The 24,418-nt window shown below is 41.6% G+C and overlaps 1 protein-coding gene across 9 annotated transcripts in view; it reads right to left on the minus strand.

The window, feature by feature from the left end:
* The window catches only part of by (blistery), a 1,249,231-nt gene that overhangs the window by 444,351 nt on the left and 780,462 nt on the right, over positions 1 to 24,418 (minus strand). The window contains exon 1 of one of the 9 annotated variants that reach the window (XM_068227198.1): positions 4,304 to 4,393. The exons of 7 other annotated variants lie outside the window; for them this stretch is intronic. In XM_068227198.1, coding sequence (XP_068083299.1) covers positions 4,304 to 4,339 — 36 coding nt within the window. In that variant the 5' untranslated portion in view covers positions 4,340 to 4,393. Of the gene's footprint in view, positions 1 to 4,303; positions 4,394 to 24,418 lie in introns of those variants that run through there. One more of the 9 variants, XM_068227199.1, reaches the window with a different exon arrangement.

The raw sequence follows: 24,418 nt of genomic DNA on the forward strand, positions 1-24,418 counted from the left end.
CAAGTGAACAATTCCTGGGTGTTCTATGATGTGTCCTATTATTCCATCCCTTCTCGTCAATTTTTGCCAAATTGATCTCATCTCACCAATTCTGTTCAGTATATCTTCATTCGTGATTCGGTCTATCGATCTCACCTTCGGCGTTCTCTGTAACACCACATTTAGAAAGCTTCTATTATATTTCTTTTCGAGCTAGTTTCCATAGTACAATAAATAAGATGAAGTGGTTTGTTCGCTACGAGGCCTTCGATACCGTCAGAAATGATATAGTAATCATTTCAGTTTAAGACGGAATTAATCTGAGCTATGTCCTCTCCAGAATGTTCAAAAGAGAGGTCAAATTCTTCACTTCTTGTAGGGAAATAGAGTCCATGTCATTTCGAGAAACTCAGGCACACTTTTACAATTGCATTTACAGATCCTTCCCTGTCTGATGTATAAAATGAAAAGAGCTATTTCGCGGCCTCAAACCAGCTCAATTTACTAGTTTGTCAATTTACGTACATCTTCGCCATATAAGTACAGCAGAGAATTATGACCTAATTCATTACAGCAAGTAGGCGGCGCTTTTATATTTCTTATGACTGCCCTTCTGACAGCCTCACTGTTGTATGTAACGAGTGTTCACACACTGAGGTGCCATATTAGTGAACTTGCAGATAAGATCATCAACTATGTTGATTTGGCATGTAAAAAGCATGGCCTAGTAGAATGATTTGTAGGACTGGAAATTAGTGCACTTAGCCTTGGGAAATCAAACGAAGAAGATAAGTGGGCTATACCACTCTCGGCTATCTTAGTGATGGTTCAGCGCGGTTTATCTAAATCATGGAATACCTCATATATATCAGGCTCGCATCATTCACAATCCTAGGTGTAAGTCGAAGTGTGGCGATGTATAAATGTAGGTGCAAAAACAAAAAAATATAAGGGACTAGTGTAGGTTCGTTGGTTTCAAAGGGGATGGGCTGCAATGTTTTAGGTGTTTTAGTAAAATAGTGAATTAATTAATTTACAACCATTCATCCAATATCATTTCCGTATACCTTTTCAAGAAGTTTCCATATATATTCTATTTTTTCCTTGAAACACCTGAGTTCGGGTCGTGATGGACCTAATTCCTTTGCAAGTTACCAGTCCTCGTAATTTAGAGTTCTAGTTTGTAAATATCTCACCTGATTAATTTCACTTTCTATAACTGACCAATTACACACACATAATGCGTGAATACTTACAAAAAATATATTTTAAAAACGAATAGGACTGCCGACAGTGGTGTTCGAACCCAAATCGCATAGCCACTTGCTCAGAAATGGTGCCTCTAGGTTCGTTCATACCTCACTCATTTTCATACTGTCAACGAACGAAAATACTGAGAAAGGTCAATGAAGGTAACAAATATGTCCTAACCCATACCGCAAGACACTGTATACAAGGCCTGTGCACCCCACCAAACGCAAATTTAATTGCGCCAACTTTAACCATAGATAAAAGGATTATTTTTGAACACACAAGGAATGCTAACCTTTTTTCTGTCATTCCTAAAACTGTGATTCACCTTTATCTCTTCTTAGTTTCAGCTGTACTCATTTAATATTTCAGAATAGTGTTGTGTGCTTTTGAAGTACTGTATATCATGTATCGTGACAGCTCCACACAATTTAATCCCTGCTAAGCGCCAGGCGTTATAGAGAAAGGCTGGAGAACGAGGTGAATTAATTGATACTTGTGAACGAACGCATTGTCAATGTTTCATAAATTCTTCCTTCTCTACATTCTTACAAATCATCTGCTGTTCAGGACCGTGGAACAGTTTCACGTAGTCCTCAGTTGAATTCGGTTTGCATCGTGACAAGGAGCAGTGTGTTACTTATCTATAGGCTGAGCGTATTTTATTTCCTCTTCTCTTTCAGATTTAAACTTAATTTTTATTCAATAAAAATGAATCTTCATGACCTGAATTTTTTTTATATTGATTGCGAACAGTATACATTAATTATTAATTCGCAATATCACTTTATATAGTGATTCTAATCATGTCTAAGTGGTTACTAACCTACAGTTTTAAAAGTGAAAGGGAGGAGCAATAACGTTCATTTTGCAGCGAACATACAGTGCCAGATTTCACCCCACACTACGGTAATTACGTAAGTACAAAATTTTTAAAAATATTCAGTCAATATTAGTCTACACGTTTCTATATTATTATTATTATTATTATTATTAACCGGCACCCGCGCCTCCATAGCCAAACGTCAGGTGCACCCCAATACTGGAGAAGTTTGGACAGAAGATATATAGACAATCAAAACCGAGAAGGAAGTGCGTTTAAGGGTAAAATTTGATGAATTATTAACCTTAATGGTGCATATTTTCATATATTTGAGATTTGTGCATTCATTTCAAAGTTCGAATTTATTGTGCATATTTGAACGTGTTTTACAGCAGTCTTCAAGAAAATGTAAAGTAATTAATGCCGTGAACATTTTCGGCAATGGAACTGTTCAAAGGGAACTGGCACTTATCAAGACACCCTTCTAAATCATACCAGAAGCAATCAAGAAATCAGAAACACTTGGCTTACGTCTTTGTGATTCGCTGGACATTATGGAGAACGTGAAGCGTGATCTGGAAGGTACCCAGGAAACCTCGGACATGTCCTTAAACGAAATCCGAACTACAATATCATGGTAGCTACAAACAAATATTTCGCAACACCTACACCCGCTCCCGCCATTCAAAACCATGCAATCCTGTCACATTCACAGATGTAGAGAGATCATTATCCTCAGTGAAGCTAGTTTCAACAGAGAAACGCTACAGATTCATACAAGAAAACTTGGAGAAGACTGTTGTAGTGTAATGCAAAGCAAATTATGGACACGAAAAGTAGGGTGTGTATTGCAAAATGAGAGGAGTGTGAATTTAAGTGTGTTTTCTTCATGTTTGTATTTTTATTCACGGTTTTCTTACAACCTTACTAACTAATGTAGCATGCGTATTAACACACTGTGTCTTATCTAGGAGACGTGTGCATATTGTTTTAACAGTAAACATTGATAGATTGAAACATCTCACAAACTGTGCACGGATTGTTTGTTTGTGCTAATGGAACAGCCGCAGTTATAAGTGGCGTGTGATTTTTTTGTTTTTGTTTTTCTTTCACTTGTATATTTATGACCATGATTTTATGGGTTAGTGTGGGTGAATCACGTGAGTCGAGTAAAGGAATGTACGTTTGCATTTCATACAAGTGTTGAATAGCATGAAAATAAGTGCATACTTAAATGCATATTTCACCACATTTTGCAGCATACTTGCATGCTTACATTGGTGATCTATACAGCATATACAGAGGTGTGAATATTATTAGACTCAACACTATTTTATGATTATTTGCATTGTCGCATTACTGATTACTGCCTGCCCATAAAATGAACGTAAATCCTTTTGTGCTGCAGAGAGGCTCTTTTAAGTGTTACTTCTTGTCTTTTTAAAGTAAATTATAGAACACAAGTTTTAAATTACATCAAAAACCAAAACCAAACCCCATGGCACTACAGCCCTTGAAGGGCCTTGGCCTACCAAGCGACCGCAGATTACGAGGTGTCGTGTGATCAGCACGACGAATCCTCTCGGCCGTTATTCTTGGCTTTCTAGACCGGGGCCGCCATCTCACCGTCAGATAGCTCCTCAATTCTAATCACGTAGGCTGAGTGGACCTCGAAGCAGCCCTCAGGTCCAGGTAAAAATCCCTGACCTGGCCGGGAATCGAACCCGGGGCCTCCGGGTAAGAGGCAGGCACGCTACCCCTACACCACGGGGCCGGCTTTTAAATTACATCAGTGATTCTTTATAGCAAATTTAGACTCCTATGTCACTATTAATATCAAATGTTGGGGATTTTTAATTCCTCTTTTGAGTGCTTTTATATAAAATGGAATTACACGATCTGGCTGTGTGATATTTTGCCTTACTTTAGCGCTGACATGATTCACTGTGCTTTGTACTATTTACTATCGAAATTCTCGGAAACTGATGTTGTACAATTGTCAACAGACCAAACAGAAATATATAATCTCAACGTAATATTTTAAAAGTTATGAATAATTCAGTATTTCACAAATTTCAGTTAGTGGGATTAGTATTTGACAGAGTTCCATGGTACAAAGTAGAAGGACAAGTGAAGGCAAAAAATAAAATCTAAGACAATATTATTTGTTAGCTTCTCCTTTTGGTCTAATAATTTTTACACCTCTGTAAATGTGATGTCTGGTCATAACCCCAGAAAATTTTCACCTACCTTGAACAAGTACCGATCACAATGAGAGAGTCCCATGTTTGGCCGTCGAGTCACGTGTCACTGCTAGCACCACAATGTGTTACCACCAGCACCACAACCATCACTTGAATGAGCGGTTAACATTAGAATGTCCGCAGGCGAACGACAGCGGTGATGTCACTATAGTTACCTCCCCACTTCTATCGCAGTAACCAGCTGGCCAAACCCACAGGCGGTGCATATCACAACACTACGTCATCGACGTAAACTTCCCATGCCTGATCACCAGACAATGTGCCGTTATAGACTGTATGCGCTGCAAATAGTTAAGAGCCACATTAGTTGAGGCCTCGGCCACGTGATATGGGTGCAGCAGAAGAAGAGGGATGATTGAGGGAGGGAAACAGAGTACCTTACTGGCCAGTCCGAAAGTGCGTAATTGGTCCTTCAGTTTCTAACATACTGGGTTCGATCCCGCCTCATGAACTTTTTGTCTTTATTTTCCTCTTTACTGCTGTGAGACCTAGACCACTGAGCTGTGTGGTTTGGGTGACGTAGTTGTCAGCTTGCATTCGGGAGATAGTGGGTTCGAACCCCACTGTCGGCAGCCCTTAAGATCATTTTCCGCGGTTTCCCATTTTTAAACCGGACATATGTTGGGGCTGTACCTTAATTAAGACCACGATAACCTTCTTTCCCACTCTGAGCCTTTTCTCATTCAACTGTCGCCATAAACCTTTCTGTGTCAGTACGACCAGAACCGTAGACCGTTAAAGTCAAAGATAGTCGAATTGTTTCCTTCGAAATGATGTGTCGATAAAATATGATACGACTAGCATGGACGGAGAGAACAAACGTGACCATCATAAACGAATTAAACGGGCTATCTTCCCGCGCGGGAGAGAGAGAGACAGAGAGAGAAAGAGAGAAAGAGAGAGAGGGGGAGAGGGCGAAGGAAAGCTATCTCCAGTTAACTGAGCACATTTTGACGAGAGAATGGCAGAATCTCGAAAAGACTGTTGTTACAAAGCATCCCTTTCACCCGGAATATTCTAGTAGCCATAACATTACGTCTCTCATCTTGTAATTAATTCAGTCAGTGTTGTCATACTAGGATATATATTAAAAACACTTATTTACTCATTTACAAATACTTCGTACAGATTCAGAATGCACAATTATTGTATACGAAGACATAAGAAAGAAGTAGATAGTTATTTTTCTTTCACATTTCCATCGGAATTTTCGAAGCACGGTCCTGGGTGACTGCTTCTCGCAGGTTTTGCAAAAGATCAACAATTTCCTATGATGAAATCCTTGCAGTTTTTCCTTGGAGATGGGAATAAAGCAGAGCAGCTGGGCATTTAGCCACTTTTTTTAGCATCTGTAATGGAGTGTTTCGCTAAATTTCTAGTTTCGCGTATTCATTGGTCTCAATCGTAATGGAGATTAGCAGGCGGTCCGTAAGACATTCGCATGTCGAGCTCAGGTCGACGCACGGTTTTGAGTCGCGTAACCACACTATGGACTGCACTTCGATTTCAAATAATTCCTGCCTCCTTCTGGGCACAGTGAGAACCAAGTTCATATAGCTGCCTTTCGAATGTGATGACTGATAATATTACCACAGTCTAATATATACAGTCGCGAAGCTCTAATGAGAGGAAGGTTCATCCACTTGACAGTTGGAGCGACACTAGCAACTCTAGAGGTGATCTCGTGTCGGCACGCGAGCGGAAAGCAGAAGATCTTGACGAAGAACAGGAAGTACAAGGGTCGATCAAGCAAAGAAGATCACAGGCCTATCTTTTCCCCTTACGCTAGGAAGTGCTGAAGAAAGCTCTGGATGCGAACGCCTCGTCGGAGAGGCGATATTAAGAGAGGAAAGAAAACAAGGTTGAAACTCCGTGTCGTCACATAACCAACGGGGCTGCTCTTCATCCGACTGATGAATCATCGTCAAAAGCGTCATATGAAGTGTTGCCAACTCAACGGATTTTACGATACATTTGGCGGATTTTTAAATGGAACAGCGGAAAAGTTTTCTATTTAGCGGACATTGGATTTTTTTAGGATTTTCAAACTTTTATTGACTATTTTCAGCCGTAACAACATCACCTTCATCGCCAGGAGAAAAAATAGTATAGAACTTACGCTACGGTATCATAGTCTAGCAAATGCCTTTGTATTGAACTGCGTACTACTACTCGTTTTCTAGACCAGCTCTGGCCCACAGCCTCAGTCACAATTTGTTGCAATTCTTACTGTACTCTTGATGAGTCAGGTAGTGTCGTGTTTGATATCGTGTTTCTTTTGACATTAGATTTATTTAGTACGTCAATATGTTGAAAGAAAAGGTTGAAAACTACCAGTAAGATATTTCGTGTAAAGAGTGGTTAAATAATTCAACTTTGAAAAACTAGTTGGTTGAGCTTCCCAGTCACCCCAACCACGGACGGTGCATCTATTGGTAGTGCAATATAAATGCGAAATTCTTTGAATTATTTCTTTCCGCACTTTAATAAACAGTGAAAATAACCTTCGAAATAAATTTGAAAATTTCCATAGGTGCTTTGCTGCTGTGAACTGCCAGCATATACTTTGAAAAAGAATAGTACCTTGTGGCTTCGTATGAATCCACAGAGCCTCAACCCAGCACATCTGCTTCAGAGGATACAATGCGGGGAGGAGAAGATGATGACCTCCTGTTCTGAAACTGGTGAGTGTTGAGATAATCTCCTCTATTAAAACAGCTGGTAGGGCCTAGAGGCTATTTTGCTTCAGTTCAAAATTTAGCGGATTTTCATCTAAAATTTAGTGGAGGAAAGATTTATTGGTTGGCAACAGTGGTCATATTCCCTCACTCCATATGAACGCTGCAGAGAGATTTGGAACTGAATCCAGGCTTCAGGGACGCAATCAAGAAATTGTATACCACCACCTCTTCTACCCTGCCGGCCAAAATTATGATGTTGATTTTTTCTTTTTATGAGGTTCGAACCGGCTAACCACGGTATCAGGACATACAGACTGGACGGTTTAACCAAGAGGCGGGCATAACAGCGGTTATCGCACACCTTTGGAAACGCTCGAGTAAAGACTGGCAATGTCCTCCGGCGACGATGGGATAGGAAAAGGGCTAGCAGTGCAAGGAAGGGACGGTGGCCTTAATTAAGACACAGTCCCAGCATTTTCCCGGTGTGAAAATGGGAAATCACGAAAAGCCATCTTTAGGGCTGCCGACAGTGGGGTTCGAACCCACTACTGTATCTCACTAATGCAAGCTCACAGCTGTGCAGCCCTAACTGCACGGCCAACTCGCTCCGTAACACTACATTCACTGGTTTACTGTTTGTATTCTTTCTCTTTTGCCGGAGAGTGATAGAGTGGCATAGTCAGTGGCTTCGCACCAAGCTAGTTGAGGTTCGAGCCACGGCCAACGCATCTAGAATTTTTTAAGTGAAAACTCTCCTCCCTCTCCTTCGGACTCCACGTAAAATTTGAGGTACCGTGGTTATGATCACGATGTGAACAAGTTTACTTGCTTCCTTCACATAGTTCACTCTCAGTATGCCGGCCCCATGGTTTAGGGATTTTTAACTGAATCTAAGGGCTGGTAAAAGGTAAAAGCAACGGTGAGATGGTGGCAAAAGTTACGGCTGACAACGCGTCACCACGTAATCTGCAGGGTTTCGGGCTGAGCAGTGGTCAGTTACTCATTAGGGCTGCAGAACTATGGGGTCACTCTCAATAGCCTGTCAATATTATGAAAACTGATATTTTACACAGAAAGGGTTGTGTTTTATGTGAAACTTCGTAACCATTATCTCAAACTTTAATTTGTAAGTTATGTTTTCCAACGCTATCAGTTAGTGTCTAAATTTATAACGGCAGTATATAACTCCAAAGGTCAGTGAATTGTGTCGAAGAGTCTATCAAGGGCTGGTCTACGGCTCATTAATCTCGTTATCTGTGTTGTTCTCGCTTTGTATTTCTCCTTGGGGAACATAAAACAATCATGTTGGCGCCGTAATGGACTATCACTCAACAATAAATACAGAGCACTTCGCCCACTCCCCCATCCCTTGTAAGATAGGTCTCGCAGGAACCTTACGGAGAGAGAATGACGCCAATTTCTTCAACCCTGTGGATAAACATACTAAGGAACTGGGGAATTCGTGGACTGGTGACCACTTAATCTTCATGATGTGGTCGAATAAGGCTAATATACGGAAATAATAATAATAATAATAATAATAATAATAATAATAATAATAATAATAATAAACATAGGAAAAACAACTCCCCTAGAGATGTTTGTTGTTGTTGCTATTTTGCTTTACGTCGCACCGACACAGATATGTTTTACGGCTACAATGGGAGAGGAAAGGCCTAGGAATTGGAAGGAAGCGGCCGTGACCTTAATTAAGGTACAGCCCCGGCATTTGCCTGGTGTGAAAATGGGAAACCACGGAAAACCATCTTCAGGGCCGCCGACAGTGGGGCTCGAACCCACTATCTCCCGATTACTGGATACTGGCCGCACTTAAGCGACTGCAGCTATCGAGCTCGGTTCCTAGAGATGTAAGACTGCACGATTTCACAGGTATCCTCTTTCAAATACCTTGGAGAAATCATACTACCATCGGGATTAGACAGAGCCACTAAACACCATAAGGCGTACAGACGAATGCGGAATTGCTATAACAAGAGAGTCATATCGCGTAACGCAAAATTACATTACAAGACAGTTGCTTTGCAGGAAGCTATATACGCCTCAGAAACCGTGTCCCTTGGAGGTCACTCTAAAATTAAAAATTGAAAAGCAAGAAGAAAATTCTCCGGAAAATGTATGGTCCCATGAAAGAAAATGGAATGTGGATTAAGAGAACAGCGGACCTCTATTCATTAACTGACAGGTTCACTGATGCCGTACGCAAGAGACGCTTCAAATTCTATGCCCATATCTATAGAATGGACAGCGACAGACTCACCAAAAGATATTTAAAGTAATTACCTCAAAGAAGTCCGACTCGTTGGCTGAACGGTCAGCGTACTGGCCTTTGGTTCAGATGGTCCCGGGTTCGATTTCCGGCCAGGTCGGGGATTTTAACCTTAATTGGTTAATTCCAATGGCACGGAGGCTGGGTGTACGTATTGTCATCATCATCGTTTCATCCTCATCACGACGCGCAGGTCGCCTACGGGTGTCAAATAGAAAGACCTGCACCCGGCAAGCCGAACCCGTACTGGGATATCCTGGCACTAAAAGCCATACGACATTTCATTTTTCAACTCAAAGGAGGTCAAAATAAACTGGCTAGAAGAAACTAAGGCGGGCCTCCAAGATATGAGTATCAAGGACGTCATAGAAGCTCGTAGTACAATGGTAGCCAAGCACAAATTCGTGGAGAAACCTAAAAAGAAAACTGGTAGGAAGTGGTCCACAGAACGCAAGATGCAACACGTTGCATTCATGAAGAGATTTTGGGAGGATAAGAAGCGGAAGACCACCAAGCCCACGAACAAGTTCAAACGCGCTCTTTGAAAGGGCATAACGAGGAAATAATAATAATAATAATAATAATAATAATAATAATAATAATAATAATAATAATAATAATATATATGGAATTGGCATTTAAAATAAGTCATGATACAGGTGCGAGTTCGTGGCTCAGGCGGCAGCGCGCCAGCCTCACACAGCTGGGTTCCGTGGTTCAAATCCCGGTCGCTCCATGCGAGATTTGTACTGGACAAAGCGGAGGCGGGACAGGTTTTTCTCCGGGTACTCCGGTTTTACCTGTCATCTTTCATTCCAACAACACTCTCCAATATTATTTCACTTCATCTGTCAGTCATTAATCATCGCCCCAGAGGAGTGCGACAGGCTTCGGCAGCCGGCACAGTTCCTATCCTCGCCGCTAGAAGGGGCTTAGTTCATTCCATTCCTGACGCGGTCGAATGACTGGTTTTCATTTTCACTTACAGGTTCAAATCTATCTCCTACCAGGCTAAACTGAGACCTACTGCGTAGTAACCAGACCGGCATGCCTTTAGGCCTACGCTGCAGCAACATTAGCAAAACTGGAAAATATACCGTTTAAGTAAACAGAAAGTTCCTTAGACGAAAATGTCCAAGGGTTTTACCTTCCACCTGAGGTCAAATAAGGCATTGTATGCGAGGGTCGAGGAGGTCAGCATAGTTTGAAAAAAAAAAAAAACTAAGGTTAGCGTTTTATAGTCATCTGAAGAGAATGAACCCGGAGAGATTGGCGCACAAATTGCTCACTTTACAGGCAGAATGGAAATCTCATCCACGATGACTGAAGGAGGTGATATAAGACCACAGGATATAATGGAGAAGACCATCTTTTGCAAGAAAGTTGCCGGGTTGAGGGATGATCTAGGGCAGGGTCAGCCAACTGCGTGTACGTGTGATGTCAGGTAACACGTCACACACTCTGCTCGGGCAGCGAAACGAAGTACTTAGTACTGTAACTGAGAAGTGAAGGCTAGAGGGGCGAGGGGAAACACAACGTCATTCGTAGGGGGAGACCAATGGGCTGCAGGTACAATGCGGTATGTGTAGTACATATTTCTCTCTACATATTTTATTGTAACGTAACTTTGTTATGAAGTAGCATAAGAGTTATAAGGCAACTTTATTTCTACATATACAAACTAAACATTTAGCTGTAGCATTCCTATCATTTTCAAGAAATAAAAATATATCTTCCCATAAAGATAAAAAGATCGGAGGGGTACGTAGCTTGTCGCACCGTGATGTGCCCGGTTCATCCATACGTACTGTACCACTACCACTACGTATGGCACTGCACGTGTTTACTACAAAGCGAGGCTGTCTCTTCGTCTCACTCTACGACAGCGTCTCCCCACCTTCTGCGCTCATACGTCACATGTGCTCTCCGACGTCACACGGGCCCTCTTACACCACACGCCGGCCAGTTGGCTGACCCTGATCTACGGAAAGAACCTGTTAAACTGCGGAACATTACGGCAGAAGATCGGCTGAAAAAGGAGCTTGAGGTTGAAAAACCTTTGGTTACGATGTAACTAATAGATGTAAGCCTAAGGAGGAGAGGCAGGTAGCATGGTAACCGTATTCTACAGAAGGAAGGAAGGAAGGAAGGAAGGAAGGAAGGAAGGAAGGAAGGAAGGAATAAAAATAATATTAATAATAATAATAATAATAAATAATTTTTTTAAATTTCGTGTGGCTATTTCTAGCCGAGTGCAGCCCTTGTAAGGCAGACCCTCCGACGAGGGTAGGCGGCATCTGCCATGTGTAGGTAACTGCGTGTTATTGTGGTGGAGGATAGTGTTGTGTGTGGTGTACAAGTTGCACGGATGTTGGGGACAGCACAAACACCCAGCCCCCGGGCCATTGGAATTTACCAATGAAGGTTAAAATCCCCGACCCGGCCGGGAATCGATCCCGGGACCCTCTGAACAGAAGTCCAGTGCGTTGACCAATCAGCCAACGAGTCGGACTTCATAATAATAATAATAATAATAATAACAATAATAATAATAATAATAATAATAATAATAATAATAATAATAATAATAATAATAATAATAATAATAATAGATATAAGCCTAAGAAAGAGAAGCAGGTAGCTTGGTAACCGTATTCTGGAGAAGGAAGGAAGGAAGGAAGGAAGGAAGGAAGGAAGGAAGGAAGGAAGGAAGGAAGGAAGGAAGGAAGGAATAATAATAATAATAATAATAATAATAAATATATAAGACGAATTTTTAAGGAAGGTTCTGTGACAAAAAATAAGTGCAGGTGAGTTCACATTGTGTCTTCGACCAAACAAAGAGTCGTACGAAATATTTATCAGTGCTAGCAGTAAAGATGATCTTACTGACTTGAAGAGTGAAGAATGTTAGTCTAAATTACTCACTAGAAATAAAAACGAAAAATATAAACAATGCCTACAGTGGAGTTCAAACCCTCCTCCTGAAAGCAAGCTCGCAGCTACACGACCCATATCAGGCAGGCATCTAACTCACCCAGTCATTTCATTTATATACCTTCCCGCTAGAGATAGCGAGGAGAAACTGCAGCTTTATACCGTAATTCTCCCTTCAAGCACCATTATCTGAGAACAACGATAACATTCTTGTAGATACTAAAGCTAGATGTGTGTGGTTTCCCGCGTCTCTGTGTTGGCTCCTGCCACCTGCCGATCTCCCGCGCAAACTTCCAGTCGCTTATGACCGCTGCGCTCAGAAAGCTATAATGCTCCACTCCTTTCGCATACAAACACAATAGAACACCCACGCCTTAAAAGCAGTTTTGAATGGCATAGACCTACATCAGTGATTTCTTCGCGTTGCCCAACACAATTCTTTGTTCCTAGAGGCATGATGTTTTTCCCATTAATGCCTATCCCATTTCGCGAAATGGAAACAATTTCTCGCGTTATTTCGCGAAATAGGACTTGACCAATCGCTTGAATTTCACTGTAATCATTTTCTATAATTATTCATGAAAATGTCTCGTTCATGCGATTTGTGAATTGTTTATATGAAAAATAGATATATATGTAAAGAAACAATACTGATAATAATAAGTTACTGTTTTTACGTCCCACTGACCATTTCTGAAGCTTTTCGGAGACCCCGAGGTATCGGAATATCGTCCTGCAGGAGTTCTTTTACGTGCCAGTAAATCTAGCGACACGACGCTGACGTATTTGATCACCTTCAAATATCACCGGACTGAGCCAGGATCGAACCTGCCAAGTTGGAGTCAGAAGGCCAGCGCTTTAACAGTCTGAACCACTCAGCCCGACAAACAGTATTGATAATCATTCATTTTTCCTTGTGTAATCTTGATTAGGACTATAATATAACCCTAATCAAGATTACATATGCCTTTGCTGGCGAGATGTCGTGTTTACAGTGCACTATGCCTTGTGGTATGGGCTATATCAAATTTGTTACTTTCATTGATCTGTCTCAGTCTCACCTTGACTTTGACAATATGAAAGTGACTGAGGTATGAGTGATGCTAGTAATACCATTCCTTATGCAACCAGTCCCTGTTATGAATGGTGTGAAAATATCGCTCATAGGGTCGGTTGGTGCATGCATTTCAGTGGGCTTGGCAGACTGATATGTAATAGCAACGGCTGGCTCTGTGAGGAAAGCAACGGGAAACTACCTCACTCCTCATTTCTCTTGTACGCCTCTTCAGTGACGCCTAGGCTATTTATGACAGCTGTTGGCGGAGTTGCAGAGGATCAAACTAGCCTTAGGGCTGAATACCCAACATACAACAAGATTACATAACTACTTCTTTGACCCTACATGACCATAGCTTTCGCCCTATATGATGTTTTCGCATATTTTTTTTTTATTTCACAACTGGCTTTACGTCGCACTGACACAGATAGTTCTTATGGAGGCGATGGGATAGGAAAGGGCTAGGAGTGGAAAGTGGCCGCGGCCTTAAATAAGGTACAACCCCAGCATTTGCCTTCTGTGGAAATGGGAAACCATCTAAAACCATCTTCAGGCCTGCCGACAGTGTGGTTCGAGACGACTATCTTTCGAATGCAAGCTCAAAGCTGCGCGCCAACTCGTTCGTTTTATTTATAATTCATCCCATTAAGAGATTTCCTAGATTATTAAAAGACAGGTAGTTCTGCCGAATTGAAAAATCCTTCTTTGACTTCCGTTCATACAGTATTAACTCACGTAATATTGGAATACAATTTCAAACTCGTTATTTTTCGCGAATTTCGCTGCAGTTTCGCACTTATCGCAAAATAAGTAAATTTCGCTTTAAACGGGCCGTCATTCGCTGTAATTCGCGAAAACGAAGTCACTATTTTCTTAGCCAGAATCATATGATTCGTTAAGGTATCTCAAAATCGCTTCAAATGATTTTTTGTCGCTTTTATCGTTAATGCGAAAATAATTATGTCTCCCCTCATTGCGAACTAATTTATTGGTTCAATTATCCAGTCCTACTGAACCGATTCCTTAAGATAATTTGTATTTTTAGTAACTGAATATAAAACCATTACCGATTTTAGAAACCAACCAACTCTTCACCATCTATAGCTGGCATACAGTATGTCATTTCACAACCTGTGTATCTGAAACAAATTGCGAGCATTAATTCAAATTTATGATATAGAACTGGAACTGAATTTGCTATATACTGATAACAGTAAAAAAAAAATACAGTGGGAATAAATTTCTCGAATCTCACAGGATCATACGAGGGTTGGAGAATAAGTCACGCCAACATTTTTTTTGTCCCTCACATTTGTACGGTGTTACCATACAATCGTCATATGTCCTAGAAAGCATGACACTCATAGTACATAGACACAGCACGAGATGGTAGTGTATTGGACAGGTACCACACGCAGGGCGATGGGACTGCAGGAGTAAGTCAGGCTCCATGCAGAAGTGGGAAGTGGTGTGGGGTGTGAAGTACTGGACTACACGCCATGCTCACCGGATTTGTCTCCGTGCGATTTTGACCTCATCCCGAAAGTGAAAGAACCAATGCGTGGGTGACTGTTTGGGACACAAGAGGACATTGATATTGGTTACACCTCCTTATAAAGAAGGGTGACCGGAGGTTTTGGGGCGGAGCCCCCATTGGGCAAAGGCAAGTTATACTGTATATACTGTACAAAACCCCGTTTGAAAAAGGGAAAGCTTCTAGAATACGGTATAAATTTAAATAACATGGTGGATATTAGAGTACGAATTATTTCAAGTTTTATTGACGAAGCTTGTCATGAAAGGAAGCATAAATACTTGATATAATCTGCAGTAAAGTCTGTAAATTCCTCAATTTGCTGACTTCGTTTCAATCATACTGCCTTGCGAGAAGGGCTAACTCACAGGAATAAAGACACATGAGGCCCCTCAAATTACTTAAGCGCCCCAAAAAACAAAAGTAACCAAGGATTAAATGACAGAAATGTATAGCGCCTGACCTAAACCCATACTATACCTAAATGGATTGATCTAACTACTGTGCGGCCTTTCCGCTGGCGTCTAAAACAAAACTAACTTCTATGTCTTTGAACAAGAAAAGTGGTTGTTCCATTGATCTGTTAATCCCAACAGTTTCCTTCCATTGAAGAGTCGCCTTTTGCATATGAAACTACCGGCGGTACGGTACTTTCTTACTCATTCGCGTCACCGTCTATAGATAAGGCAAATACCCCGGAACTTGAGTGTGGCCTTTATAAAACTCTTATCTTTCCGCTATTGTGTTTATTTCACTGCAGTTCTGGAATGTTTAATGTTATTTTCATCTCTGCCGCTCATTTAGATTATCGCAAAATAAGCTATGTTTCCCTTCGGAGAAATGAAACAATTCGACGTACCTACTGTTCTTGGTTTGAATCCTAGATAGATTTTCCTATACAGTTAGTAAACCATACATAAGGGACAACAGAAGCCGCAGTGCTATTGTCTACGTTAAACAATACTGTCAAGCGCAACGAAGCCGTTGTTACATAAGTTATATAGGTTTTTAAGGTTCTTAGCCTATCGAAACTACTACTGTCCAGCCAGATGGCAGGCAGATAATGGAGTGTCACATGGTCAGCGTAACATCCTTAACCTATTTCTTGGCTCCTGCAACCACGTCTGCTGCTTCTGGTATCAGACAGCCGCTCCTCAGTTGGTCTTAACTTGGTTGAGTGAATGTTATTCCAGTCTTTGGTTAAGAATTGCAATCCTTGGACTGGCCGGGAAGCAAACCCAGGTCATCCACGTAAAAGAGAGGAACCATACCCCTATACTATACGCGATGAGCTTACTGAATTCTCAGATGTTTGACAGAAAACTTTCTCTCCAATACATACTAATTTCAAGGGGTGTACAGAGTGGTAGGTTAAAGGGTTGGTCATACTGATAATCTGATAAAGAAAATATCGATATCTCGTGCCGTTGCCATATTATCAGCTGCTGAAGTTAGCCAAGCAGATCGCTTCGCAGGCGATTTCAAACAGGCATTGCGAGGCGGTGTTGCTAAATCTGCATCAGCTTGAGTGCACCAATCGAGAACTAAACTTTGTCAGGGAAGGGATTTGAACAAGGACTTCCGTGGTGACAGGATCACGCCATAGCAAGTACCCTACGGTGACACCGGCTGAAACCCAGGGTGTGTTTGATGCTGATTTCTTGACATCGGTAGCTCCTAGCATGGGCGCCATTATGACAGTTTGTAGGGGAGGAAGTGGGGGGGGGGGTCTAGACCGGGGGTATGTAGTATTTTTTAACATTTTGGAAGATGATTGGCGACTTGTCTTCCAAGGTAGAATAACACCCACGGTATCTCCCGACTGTTGGTAGGGGCGGTACTACCACTTCTCCGTAATACTGACTTTTAAATCATTTTCTTGAAAGAAAAACACCTGACTACATTAGATTTTTGCCTTTCCCTAAGAGCTAGGGTGGGGGCGCGGCCCCGCCCCCCTTGCCCCCGGGCATGGGCGCCCTTGACTCCTAGGCGATCGGTCGTTCGCGGACACGTGATATGTGTACAGTGTAACAAGCTTTAACAGCTTCATTTTAGATAATAATCCCGTATTGACTATAAATCAAATAACGAATATTTAAGATTAACTTAAATATTACATTTAAATGGTCCGCCTATTCAGTACATATATACGTAATTTATTACATATAGTACATGTTTCGTCCCCTAAGGGACATCTTCAGCTATGTTAAACTACAATAATATATCAGAATACCAAAATTACATTATTAAATTATTAACTATCAATATGATCCCTTCTACAGATACCTTGAAATCAATGAAGTCTAACCGAACAAGACATCTTCGCTTGTGTTATACCCTCCCCCAATAACTGAATCCATTATTCGTCTGGGTAACCCATCCTCCTCCAATCTTCCCACGAAGCCGGTTCGTAAGCCGGTAAAGCTTCGCGCGAAAAATAGATGCAACGTGGCGCGGCTCGGACGACCTTACAATGTACTCAATAGGCTTGTCAACGTCAGCACATTATTTACTCCTACTGAATGACTTTGGGATATTTTTTTCTTGCGGGCGGACAGTATCCACCGAGAGCCTCTCGTTAGGAGTGTGACCCCGCAGGACCAATGTTTCCAAGCCAAAGCTTGGCCTGGATACTTCCACAAAGCGACAAACTGAATGATACGTTAGGGCACGAACATGCCGGGTGGATCAGCGCTCATAGCAGTACTCTTCACTTATCATTCATCATTCAAAGGCGCCAGTAGCGTAGCCAGCATCGGCCGATAGGGGGGTGGGGAGTTTGTAGTTACAAAATGATGGTAGAACACAATGAAGGTGCATGAATGACCTGCCATTATAAAAGTGAATTACATTTCTGTTGGTTCTGCAATTATGTCTCTGAATGTTTATTTAGTTTATTGTTTAGTGTCCGTTTCTATTAATTTTCTTTTTGTAAAAATTCCATTTGGGGGGCAGGGGATCTAACCCCCAGTAACCACCCTCCCCCTGGCTACGCCCCTGATAGCGCACATACCAAGTGGGGGACCATCCTTCTTTTTCATTAACGAGAAAACATTTTCCATCCAGTCCAGTTATGACTGTGTAGCATTCACGACAAGATCGTGTTCTGTTCTATAAATTTAATTTTGTCTTTATGAAAATGTTCGTAGTTATCAGTGTACTAATGGTGAAGTACAGTAGCAGTAGTGATGATGAATTTACGGTAACAAGAAAATTGTACTTGATTTCAGGTTCGGACAGAAGGTACAGCGAACATCCAATAAGAGGATGCAGACAATCGGCGAAACCCACCATTTGTACCAGGAAGTGAAGAAAGACTCACAGGAATTCCACGACTATTTAACAATGTCAATGTCGATATTTCAATGCCCGATTCCTCTACTGAATGGTCAGCCTTGGGGCTTTCGGTTAAGAGGATACCGGACTCGATTCCCGGCCCAGTCGGGGGTTTTAATCGCGTCTGGTTAATTCTTCTGGCTCAGGAACAGGTTGTGATTACATCCCTTCAGATAGGGTTGGCGTCAGTAAGGACATCCAGCCGTAAAACAAGGTCAAATCCACATATGTGTGACACAGTTCGCAAACGCGACCCCAAAAAGTGCGGGGAAAAGCATAAGAAGACGAAAGAGATGAAGACAAAAGAGAAGAAGAAGAAGTCTGAACACATTTCAGCACCTATTTGCTAAAAGGAATTGAAGGCAATATGAAACCACGGAAGTAAAGCATCTATCATGTCAACCCTATTTCCATTGAAGAAAAACTGGTCATTACAATAAATTAAGCAGTAGTAATGTAATGCTGTATTGTTCTCCATTTCAATAAAGTAATCCGTACTTTATCGAAAGATTACATTTGTAGAGTATAAAGATAATGTGATGATGATGATGATGATGCTTGTTGTTTAAGGGGCCTAACATCTAGGTCATCGGCCCCTAATGGTACGAAATGAAGACGAAATGTAATGACAAATTAAAAGTCCAAAATCCTCCACTGACCAGAATTCAAAACGTGAGGACGAAGAATGAATGTGTGGATATGAAGTTAAAACAGTCAGTGGATCCGACCCGCAATGCCTCACATTCACAGAGACTGACGTAAACAGTAGTATTACTGACCAAGGGACTGCTTCTATAGCATAATACTGAATCAATGATGTTTGCAGTCTAAAGGAGTCCAAGTCATCGGCCCCTCATAATGGTACCCATCGCTAGGAAAGTAGAACCATGGCATTTGTCATGTTGCGCGTAGACTCGCGGTATTCCATACATTATGGTACTACTCACAGGTAATAAAATTCGCGCATGTAATACAGACCTATGGTGTTTCGCACGTTGCGGCGCCATTTACAGGCAACGCAAACCTATGGTGTTCATCACATTAGTGTACTAACCACAGGGACTCGCACTATCCCGTGGTGTTCCTCATATAGTGGGTACCGGAACCATGGTATCGCTCCTAAAGTGGTACTAATCACAGGTACTGTAAAATCGGCAACGCACTCTGTTGCTACTAATCACAAACCTATTGTGTACCTACCAGAGTGGTACTACGCGCAAGTAAAAGCGACCCATGGTGTTCTCCGCATGGTGGTAAAAATCACAAGTATTTTCATGGTTCTAATACAATCATCCCTTGGTCGCCCCTTTTAGTCGCCTCTTACGACAGGCAGGAGATACCGTGGGTGTATTCTTCGTCTGCGTCCCCCACCCACAGGGGGTTAAAGATAACAAGTAGGCGGCCGTGGCTTTGAGCCAACCAATCACAGAACAGCACTCATAGAAGCATACTGTACCAAAATCAAACTGATTTGATTTTTGAGGGAGAAGCGGCGAGAAGAGAGATGATTTAAGTGCCTACATGAACGCCAAATTGAAATATATGGGCAGTGTTGCCAATCCATAAATCTTTTCTCCGCTAAATTTTAGTTGAAAATCCGCTAAATTCCGCTAAATTTCAAACTGAAGCAAAATAGCATATACCAGCTGTTTTAATAAAAGAGATTAACTCAACACTTACCAGTTTCAGAACAGGACTAACTTCAGAGCATATAGTGCAGGTGAGGTACTGTGGTTTCATAAGAAGCCACATGGTACTATTCTTTTTCAAAATATATGCTGGCAGTTCACATTAGCAAAGCAGATAGGGAAATTTTCAAATCTATTTCGAAAGTTATTTACACTTTCATTACTTTTTTCATGTTTTTTGATAAGTGCGGAAAGAAATAATGTCAAACAATTTCGCATTCATATTGCACAGCTAATGGATGCAACGTTCGTGTTTGGGATCTTTGGGAAGCTCAACCAACTAGTCTTTTAAAGTTTAATTATGTAACCACTCTTTACGAAATATCTGACTCCTTTTTAACCTTTTCTTTCGACAGATTGACGTACTAAAATTAACCTAATATCAAAAGAAATACGATATCAAACACGACACTACCCGGCTCATCAAGAACACAGTAACGATTGCAACAAATTCTGACTGAGGCGGTGGACTAGAACTGGTCTAGGAAACGATTGGTAGTATGCAGCATAAGTTCAATACAACGCGATTAAGTAGACTATTATACCGTAGTAAGTTCTATATTATTGTTGTCTTCTGGTGATGAAAGGTGATATTGTTACCGCTGAAAATCAATAAAAGAAGTTCGAAAATCCGTCAAAAAATCCGCTGTCCGCTAAATGGAAAATTTATCTACTGTTCCATTTAAAAATCCGCCAAATTTGGCGGAAAATCCGCTGAGTTGGCAACACTGTATATGGGTTTGTTTTGCATCTCTCAGCTTCCTGTGCGAAAAGAAAGGAGTGGCGAGTGCTGAGTGAGGGGTAATCCACCACGTTAGACTACCAGCATTCGCCATGACAGTTTCAAACTTCGAATGTGGGAGCTCCAGCGGAGTCAATATAATATAGCCTTCATCACAGCCGCTGTGTAGCCGAGACGGTCAAAGCGTGCTCGGTTCATCTGGAGAGACATCGGTTCGATTCACCGTCAGGATGTCAAAAATTCAGAAATGAGATTTCCACTTACATATGTACACATGACCCTGAAGTTCACTCAGCCTACACCTAAAATAATTCTAGGGGGCATAGGCGGTTGGGTGTAGAGATAACCACTCTACTCTACCCTACCCTACCAAGTGCCGAGCATGACGAATAGCATGCCCGTCATGTGCCGAGGTTACAGATGGTGGAAGCCTTTACGTTCCACCCCTCCATGGACCTTCATGGCCTGTACGGAGATGACTGCATTTTTTTTTTTTTTTCAAATCACAGCGGGCCAATAGCAACGAATAAATAGGTCTCATTTCTAGATTTTACTCTCTCACTCTCAATTCTTCTATATAAGTAAATTTACTTCTTGGGGCCGGTTGGTGGGTAAGAACAGCTTCATCTAACTACTTAATGTTGGTGAGAAAGCATAGCTTCATCCAACTATTAAATTCGTTAGTTATCCCTGACCTCTCGGTTGCGAGCATTGTTGCCAACACGATGGTTTTCCAACTAAATCTAGGTGTTTTCTTTTTCATCTTCGCCAGTGGGCAAATGTTAACACGCGGTGGGCAGTGGGAAATCTGGCCTTATTAATGCTTATGTCAGTGGATATTTTGGTGTTTTTTCAATTGAAGTTTTATAAGCAATATGATAGAGAGTATAAAAATGTTATGGTTCACATTTTAAATTCTTGGCGTTGACGATCGTGTTGCTATCAAAAGGCGAGCCGGGGAAGACCTGAACTGTAGGCGTAGCTGCGATGTGGGGGATTCCCTTAAAAGTAAAGAAGCAATGAACGCTTCAGTACGCCTTTCTTTCATACCAAAGTGTCACGTCTTACAGTGTCAACTGTCAAATGCACTTACGGTTGTAACAGAGTCGTTGATTCACCTTCTTGAATCATGTAAGTTGGACGCCAGCGCAATGATTTGTATTTTTTTAATAATGTGCTGTACGTTGCACCGACAGATAGGTCTTATGGCGACGACAGGATAGAGAAGGCCTAGGAGTAGAAAACAAGCGGCCATGGCCTTAATTAAGGTATAATCCCAGTATCTGCCAGGTGTGAAAATGAGAAACCACGGAAAACTATTTCAGGGCTGCAGACAGTGGGGTTCGATTCCACTAACTCCCGGATACAAGCTCACACCTGCGCGGCCCTAACAGCACGGCCAACTCGCCCGGTGATTAGTATATGAGATGGAAAATGATGTCCTTTTTACAAGGGTCTAAAACCACGGATCCAATAATTTCTCGTGCAAAGTGATGAAACAGTGCGATGCAAGAAATACCAATCCATTTCAGGGGCTGGCAAAGTGCACTGCCACGCCTTGTAATGTCAGGGTCAAATGGGGAATGGGAAATAATAGAATATTATTCAAACTAAAGCAAGAATAGAATGTGAGGATGAGGCCCGAAATAATACATGTGCTTTAATCGATTCTGGGAGGACTGAGAAGAAATAAACAATGATGTCATACCAAACGAAGTATTACAAGTCAGGTATCTGTTTCTACTCCTGCTTCTTCATGTGCCTTTTATCGAATTGTTAGGAAAAATACATTAGAGTTCCCGAACTAGACTAAGATAAGTTCACCGTGAAATATATTTCGAATACTTTTAACCTATGAACTTCAAGGATATATTTAATTTTCTTGCTGATATAGTAATTTTTCTAACTCAGCAAAACTTAAGGAGGGCAGGAGGCGAGGAGGGAGAGGTGGGTGGCTAGTGGTTTCTGGTGGTTTTCATGCAGCCATTTAGCGGGTAATTTTATTCCACTATTGGCAACACTGGTTGCGACTGCACTTCTATATGGAGAGGTGTGATAGCCTAGTTACGTCGTGATCACTGTATCATCATAACTACAACCTTATTTTCTTTTCGTATCAGCAAGAATTCTCGTTACTTCGCAAACATGTTACTACTGATAAGACCCCGCTGTCTGGTTGAATCTAGTCATATACATTTTCACACAAGATAAAAAGAAAATTATTTTCATGTGCATCTTCTCTATAATTATATATCGACGTCAGGCTTCGTGTTTGAATGGTCCAAGAGCTCCCAGGCTCGATTCCGGGCCGGGCCGGTGATTTTAATCTTAATTGGCTGATTTCTCCGGCTCGGTGAATGGATGCGTGTACCGTCTTCAACATTAGAATTAATCATAAGTGGGGTCCATTCCCTCCACCCTCTCAGATGTCCTCGACCTCACATTAAAAACAAAATTAAGCTATGAAGGGTTTTCTTTTCTGACTGGAGGCTAAATACCGTCTCTCAGACCGATCGATTTTCCCCTGCCAGTGCGGTAAACTTTGACTTTTCCGACTAATCGTGTATTCGTAAAGGGCATAATTTTCGCTCTGGGACTCAAACAAAAAAACAAAACAACACACAGACACTCAGCTCACCTAAAGATATAAATTCGAAATACCCGACCCAGGCCTGTCCGGAGGCCATAAGCCGTTAGTTACTTATTGACAATTCAGAGTTGAACATGTGACAATAATCCAGTATTCGATGGAACGAAGGAATGTATCTGCGTGTTCTTCATTCTAACAACCCCAATATACTTGGCTTACTTGGCTTTGACAATATGAAAGTGAAATATTGATGTCTGAGCAATGTTAGTAATTCCATTCCTTACGCAGCCAGTCACTGTTATGAATGGTGTAAAAATGTTGCTCATAAGGTACGTTAGTCTACGTACGTTGTCAGACTGAAATGTAATAGCAACTTCTGGCTCGGTGAGGAAAGCAACGGGAAAGTAGCTCACTCCTCATTTCCCTAGTACACCTATTTAGTGATTCCTAGGCTGTCTTTGACAGTTGAAGATGGAGCCTCCTAGGCTACATGCTTTTAGGTCCTGGGAAGGGCAAGCGAAATGGGTGATGCCATCCTATTTCTTCAGAATACCAGAGGTAGTTGCACGCGGCTACCATTTTGCACATTAATCCGCGGGGTAGAGGCCTCCTTTTGTATCCGGGGCCGAGGAACACTCCATCCTCTTTCTCTTTCCATAATATCCACACCAACAGCTGGCAAAACATTACTGGGGATGTCTGACAGTCTTCAGATTGTATTTAAGTTGTAATGCAAAACATAAACAAAATGTACTATTAATTCAATATACAATTTGTAATTAAGGCAAGGGACATACTAGGGTAGGTTTCTCAATGGGACAGAACGAAATAGCTACCAAAAATTGGAGGAGACTTAAAACATATTTCGTTCTACACCAACAGGTCTGACAAAAGGTATCTACTGAATGTCCAACCCTTGTCCCGTTTCTCTACGGTGTCGGGTATGATGCGAGATGAATCCTCGTAGCGAGTTTCTACGACTGGATGCCCTTCCTGACGTCAACCTCATCAGAGGAGGTAATGAGTTGAAATGAATGACGTGATAAATATGAAGTAAGAAGGGAGAGGGTGAAGCGCGGTGCTGACACATAGTCTACTCCTGCCGAATAGCATCAAGGGGTCTGCTGAAGGCTTTTCGTCCCCATTTGACGGACGAATCACTATCAACAGCCCTCATTCCATATACGCACTGCGGAGAAATTTGGAATTTAATCCAAGTTTTTGGCACGCAATTGAGTGATAACAATCA

Source organism: Anabrus simplex, chromosome 4 (assembly GCF_040414725.1).
Source record: "Anabrus simplex isolate iqAnaSimp1 chromosome 4, ASM4041472v1, whole genome shotgun sequence".
Classification (NCBI taxonomy): Eukaryota; Metazoa; Arthropoda; class Insecta; order Orthoptera; family Tettigoniidae; genus Anabrus; species Anabrus simplex.